The sequence below is a fragment of the Xyrauchen texanus genome, chromosome 23 (genome assembly GCF_025860055.1).
Source record: "Xyrauchen texanus isolate HMW12.3.18 chromosome 23, RBS_HiC_50CHRs, whole genome shotgun sequence".
NCBI lineage: Eukaryota > Metazoa > Chordata > Actinopteri > Cypriniformes > Catostomidae > Xyrauchen > Xyrauchen texanus.
Window position 1 is genome coordinate 22,008,724 of NC_068298.1, and position 7,104 is coordinate 22,015,827.

Genomic DNA, 7,104 nt, shown 5'->3' on the forward strand with positions numbered 1-7,104 from the left:
GAGAAAAGGCCACACACACACACACACACACACACACACACACACACACACACACACACACATACACACACACACACATATATATATATGTATATATATATATATATATATATATATATATATATATTTTTACATACTGTATATTTATACCACCGGTCTGTTAAATGCTTGATTGGTTGACAGACGTTCTAAGGTGTGCAATTATTGTCCAGTAAACGCATGGCAATGAAGTAGTTCCAGGTCTTGACCACATAACGGTTCCATTTCACTTTGCCAAATTAATTCAGTTATTTCAAAGAGCCTTACAAGCTACCACAGCAAGATAACCAACTTAAACAAAGATGTTGGCTAAATACATTGAATAAAAATGACAAACAATGTCTAAAATAACCTACATTTATTTTAAGTTCAGTTGAGACATGTCCTTGTGTATCCTCTCTCTCCATCTTTAGCTCTCGTCCTACCCATATGCTGACACTGACACACATGCATACACACATGCACGCACACAAACATGCACATACAGTCACACGCAAAGAGACTTTAGTCGTAACATCAGAAATACCACAGTTTCTATATAATCTGAAATACCTTTTAATATATATGGAAAGCTCCCTCACACACAAACATACACATACTGGCGAGCCTGACACATAGCCGTGAGGTCAATCGACCCCTGCGACTTAATAAAACAGTTGTATGGTAACAGGAAAGCTATACCCAAGAATGGCGACACTATAATAAAACTTGATTTTGAGCAATGTTTTATATTCTATCTAAAATCAAGTACACATAACAGTAACATTTCTTTGTTTGTTTATTGTCAGACAGGATGAAAGTAATGACTTGTGGTTCAGAAAGTGTGAAATATTAATTCTGTAACTGGTCCAACTATTTGAAGAGATTTTGTCTCTGCAAAGAACCAGCTCATATGATTCAATCGTTCGGGAATCAGACTACACTGGTCACAGTGTATGTTTCATGTTGTAGCACAACCGAATAGTAGTCCAGGAAAAACATGGACACATTGCACACAAGAACTGATTGTTCTAAAGCTTGTTCAATGCACAATAGAGAATAACCAAGTCATGTGAATTTGGATGAAGTCTTATATACTTCGCAGCCTTTAAGGACCAAGCTCTTAAGCTGTGCTAGAGAACACATCCAGTAGAGACATCTGTGATCAGGAAAAAAGGCAGAAAGACACACATTGTGCTTGCAAGTGATCAAAGTAGTGCAGGACTGGCAGCTGCTGTAGGAGATTCACTACTGGAAAAGATTAAACAGCTTTGGATGGATGAAGGTTTGCCAAAGTAAGCGTAATCTAAGTGGAGCCTTCTATGTCCATGAATAAGACAGCGAGAGAGAGAGAGAGAGAGAGAGAGAGAGAGAGAGAGAGAGAGAGAGAGAGAGAGAGAGAGAGAGAGAGAGGAAAAAAATTACACACAGCAGCTGGTAGGTGTCAAACTGCTCTGGCCACGCTAAGCATTTGATAAAGAGCCAAGACGGGACACCAGACTGCTCTTTGACACACACCCATCTTTTACATAACTGTGAATATTGTGCACGTTTCATTCTAAGCACATTTTGCTAACCAAATGAGGTGATTTTAGTGAATATAAAAATACCATAGACACTGTGCTTCTGTGTCTCATTTCCTGGTGCAGTAGAGCATTATGTAAGTGCTCCATTTGAACCAGGAATGTCAGAAGTAATATTTTATTATATTATATTATATTATATTATATTATATTATATTATATTATATTATGTAACACTTTATAATAATGGTCCATCATTAATAGGTAACTATGCAGGAATATAAAAACATGATTAACCAATCCGTAAGTAATAGCGAACTGATAACTGAGGTAGTTCACTGTTAGTTAATCACTAATTACTGAATTAGATTTTCCTCATTGAGTACAACTAACTATGGCTAATTTAAAATAACTACTAATTAATTACTAATCAAAACATTAACGTGTGTCCAAAATTATGTTTTTATTCTGAACATAATCATGAAATGCGCCTTCAGTGAAGCATGCGCCTCACGTGTGTTCTTTGCTGGAATTAAAATGTGTTAATTAAAATTAAATGTTAAAACAGTGTCTGGTAGTGCACTGTATATTTATACATTTACGTTTATGAGCAGGCCATATGTGTATGTGCCCAACATGTGTATTTCTTGGGATATCTAGTCTGTCATAGGTGGTGTAGGTTAATCTTACAAGAAGTGTTTAATTTTAAGAGAAGTAAAATGTTTTTTTTTGTAACTTAATGGATCCAATTAATGGAGTGTCTGGTCCATTCAGCTTCTAATCCAATCCGGGTTCATCATATCCAATGCTTGTGCTTAAACTGAAAGAAGAGCGAGTGCGATTTTGCTACACCCTCCCGTCGTTCCACCTGCACGCAGTAAAATTTGACATACACACTGGTCTGTTCATGCAGTAAACTTTAACATACATTCTGGTCTGTTCATACCAAACATAGGCAAAGGAGGAAATGTGTCAAATTAATTTGATAAAAAAACTGTACGTATTTACAGAGTGAGCTCTCTAGGGTGGAAGTACACATGTGGAATAGGTCTAATGCTGCATGCCAGTTTTCTCTCCATTTTCTGTTGCAGCCTTGTGGAGATCAACACACTAGTCCTGTAGACACCATTTTATTATTTTATTTTATGTTAAGAGATAAGACTTTTAAAACATGTAGTAACCATGAGCATCAGCATTTAAAAGCATTATCCTTCTAAAGGTTTGTCGCTTATAAAGTTATGTTAGATTATTTCAATGATTACATTTACATTTATTCATTTGGCAGACGCTTTTATCCAAAGCGACTTACAAAAGAGGAAAAAACATCAGCGAATCATCTTAGGGAGACAGTGGTACAAAAAGTGCCATATTACAAAGTTTCACTATCATCAGAATAGTATACAAAACAGATTTAAGTGCAACAAGAAATGTAAATAATTGAGTTGGATTGAGTTGGGAAGGTCATTCCACCACCGTGGTATGATGAAACTGAAAGCCCGGGAAAGTGTTTTGGTGCCTCTTTGTTTTGTTACGACAAGGTGACATTCCTTAGCTGACCACAGGATTCTGGTGGGAACGTAGCTCTGCATAAATGTTTTTAGGTATGCTGGAGCAGACCCAGTGACTGTTTTAAAGCCAGCATCAGGGCCTTGAATTTAATACGTGCATGAACTGGCAGCCAGTGGAGAGAGACAAAGAGTGGTGTAACATGTGCTCTCTTAGGCTCATTAAAGACCAGACGTGCTGCTGCATTCTGGATCATTTGCAGAGGTCTAATAGCACATGCAGGAAGGCCTGCAATGAGAGTGTTACAGTAGTCCAGTCTAGTTATGACAAGGGACTGAACGAGCAGTTGTGTGGCATGTACAGAGAGGAAGGGTCTTATCTTTCTGATATTGTAGAGTGTAAATCTACATGATCTTGCAGTTTTTGAAATGTGGTCTGTGAAATTTAGCTCATCATCAATGGTTACCCCTAGATTTCTGACCGTTTTGGAAGGCGAAACTGTAGTTGGACCCAGCTGCACGGTGATGTTGTGTTCAACAGCAGGTTTGGCTGGAAAGACAAGGAGTTCGGGCTTGGCTGGGTTGAGTTGAAGGTGGTGTTCCTTCATCCAGGCCGAGATATCTGCCAGACAGGCAGCGATTCGAGCAGTCACTGTGGTGTCGTTGGGCTGGAAAGACAAGTAGAGTTGCGTGTCATTAGCGTAGCAGTGGTAAGAGAAACCATGTGACTGGATGATGGGTCCCAGTGATGTTGTGTATATGGAGAAGAGAAGTGGCCCAAGCACTGATCCCTGAGGTACCCCAGTAAGTAACTGGTGTGGCTTGGATACTTCCCCTCTCCAGGCTACTCAAAGGACCTTTCTGAGAGATAAGTTGAACCAGTCAAGCACAGTTCCAGTGATGCCCAGTTTAGAGAGGGTGGAGAGTAGGATCTGATGGTTGACTGTGTCAAAGGCAGCAGAAAGGTCCAGCAAAATCAGAACGGATGATCTGGATTCAGCTTTCACCTGTCTCAGCGACTCGATGACAGACAGCAGGGCAGTCTCAGTGGAGTGTCCACTTTTGAAGCCTGACTGATTGTCATCCAGCAGCTTGTTCTTTGAGAGATAGGCAGAGATGTGATTGAAAACTGCCCTTTCAAGTGTTTTTGCCATGAATGGGATGAGAGAGACTGGTCTGTAGTGTTCTATCTGTGTGGGGTTAAGTGCAGGTTTTTTCAGCAGTGGGGTTACTCGAGCCTGCTTAAATGTAGTGGGAAAAGTGCCTGCAAGAAGGGATGTGTTAATTATGTGTGTAAGTGCCGGCAGGATGGACGGAGAGATGGCCTGGAGAAGGTGTGATGGAATGGGGTCAAGGGAACAGGTTGTGGGGTGGTTGGAGAGGAGGAGTTTAGAGACCTCAGTGTCAGTTAAAGGAGAGAACATGGGGAAAGAAGTACTGCATACAGGAGCCAGGTGTTTGACAGGGTGTGGTGCATCGAATGTATTGCTGATGGCTGTAACCTTATCAGTAAAAAATGTGGCGAATATATCTGCTGTCAGTGATGTGTCAGGTGGTGGAGGGGGAGGACAGAGAAGTGTGTTAAATGTTCTAAACAAGCTACGAGTGTCTGTGGTGCTGTTGATCTTGGTCTGGTAATATGAAGTTTTTGCAGTTTTAACGTTATTTGAAAGAGTTGCAAGCAGAAGCTGATATTTACCTAAATCAGCTGGGTCTTTAGATTTCCGCCATCTCCTCTCAACTGCCCTGAGATCAGTCCGACGTTCACGAAGGACGTCAGACAGCCAGGGGGTGGGTGGTGTAGTCCGTGCTGGTCTAGAGGAGAGAGGACAGATGTTGTCTAGACAGGTTGTTAAAGTAGAGCTAAGTGTGTCTGTGGCAGTGTTTACATCAAGCATGGAAAATAAATGTATTGTGGGAAGAGAGGCAGAGACATTAGTGGAAAGGCGAGAGGGTGAGAGGGAACGGAGGTTACGGCGAAAGGAAACCAAAGGTGGGGTCGGTTTTACAATGGATGGGAGAATCATGTTGAATTGAACAAAGTAGTGATCAGAGACATGTAAACGTGTAACAAGAATATTAGAGGTGGTACAGTTACGTGTAAAAATGAGGTCCAGCTTCACAAATTGCCCGACCTTTGAGTTGCTGTGGTGTGTAGTCTTTCCAAGTCAAATGAGGCCAGAAGAGTATACAGTTCAATGGCCTGGGGTTTGTCTTGGTGTATGTTGAAATCGCCAAGAACCACAAGTGGCCTGCCATCCTCTGGCAAGGAGGACAGCAGAACATCCAATTCCTCAAGAAAGCTTGTCAGCTGACCTGGGGGACGATAGATGACAACAACATGTAATTTTGTGGTAATGGCATGGAATTCAAAAGATTTATTGTTACATAGTGAAGCCTGTGGTGAAAAAGTCCAGTTATTATGAATGAGCAAACCTGTTCCCCCACCCCTACCAGTATGTCTAGGGGTGTGGAAGAAGGAGAAGTTGTTGGAGAGGGCAGCAGGTGTTGCTGTATCCTCAGGACGTATCCATGTCTCCGTCAGTGCTAGGATGCTGAGGGTGGACTGTGTGGTGAAAGCTGGGATGAAGGCAGCTTTGTTCACAGCAGACTGGCAGTTCCAGAGTCCAACTGAGAACGAGAGTGGAGCAGGTGTTGAAGTGCAGAGCGGCCGTAGGTTGTGTGGGTTGCGTTTTGTCTTGCATCTGTATCTTGTGAACGGTCTACAACAGATAACAGGGATGTGCTTGAAGGCATGTGTTATTAGTGAACTAGACATGTTAGTATGTATGTATAAGTAAAATAATAAAAGAGATAGAATAGAAAAATACTTAAGTGCTTTGGTGAGTGGAGCCTTGTCAGTGTCCTTGCTCGGTGGACTCGCACAGGTAGATTCGCTGGTCTTTCGCCAAGTAGGTCTTCACACAAGGAGGCCTTCACACGAGGGCCACCACTTCCGCTGCCGCTTCCGCGGCAGCATTAAGTCCAATAAATAACCACATTTACGAGCCGTTCAGTGGAAAAAAGCAGCCATGCCTTAATGCTACTTAGCACAACAAAGCTAGTCACGTGGTCACCCGAAACCGAAACTCAGGGTTGCGCGGGAACAAACGCAACTTCTGTACAGCGCAAATAAATTATGCTGCACTTTAGCAATAAATAATACTCTAAAACAAGTGAAGCACTGTTTGCAGACACTAAAACGACGATAGTTTACCCACACATAGGATAACCAACCCGAATTCTAAGCAAATTTAACAACAAATCTAGCAATTAATATTACGTGACAAGTCTAACAATTCTATCAGCGAATACTATGGGACAAGTCGACAAGAATATAGCGCACACACACCAAACACACGTCTAAGCGACCCGCGTTCAAGACAGTAAACAAACAGCACATGATCTAGTAATGAATACCACTATAACAACGTTAAAACAATGAAATAAACACACTTACATACAACTGCAGACTCCTGTAGATAGATCGCTTCTCCTGAATGACTATGTATCTAACAGTTTAAATAGCTTACCTGGCGCTGGCCATGCCTTAATGCTACTTAGCACAACAAAGCTAGTCACGTGGTCACCCGAAACCAAAACTCAGGGTTGCGCAGGAACAAACGCAACTTCTGTACAGCGAAAATAAATTATGCTGCACTTTAGCAATAAATAATACTCTAAAACAAGTGAAGCACTGTTTGCAGACACTAAAATGACGATAGTTTACCCACACATAGGATAACCAACCCGAATTCTAAGCAAATCTAACAACAAATCTAGCAATTAATATTACGTGACAAGTCTAACAATTCTATCAGCGAATACTATGGGACAAGTCGACAAGAATATAGCGCACACACCAAACACACGTCTAAGCGACCCAAGTTCAAGACAGTAAACAAACAGCACATGATCTAGTAATGAATACCACTATAACAACGTTAAAACAATGAAATAAACACACTTATATACAACTGCAGACTCCTGTAGATAGATCACTTCAAAGACAGAATTTTTTTTAATGTCTGTGAATGTTTGTTAACTATCTGTTTGAT

General features: G+C 41.1%; 1 protein-coding gene across 1 annotated transcript; it reads right to left on the minus strand.

Annotated features, from left to right (window-relative positions):
- Positions 1-2,770: 2,770 nt before the first annotated feature.
- On the minus strand, positions 2,771-6,645 carry LOC127617347 (uncharacterized). Its single transcript, XM_052089352.1, has 4 exons — positions 5,483-6,645; positions 5,182-5,362; positions 4,746-4,861; positions 2,771-3,714 (listed from the first exon to the last, which is right to left on the minus strand). Exons 1-4 carry the CDS (start codon positions 5,823-5,825, stop codon positions 3,581-3,583), a joined length of 774 nt encoding a protein of 257 aa, XP_051945312.1. The 5' UTR covers positions 5,826-6,645; the 3' UTR covers positions 2,771-3,580.
- Between the last annotated feature and the right edge of the window lie 459 nt (positions 6,646-7,104).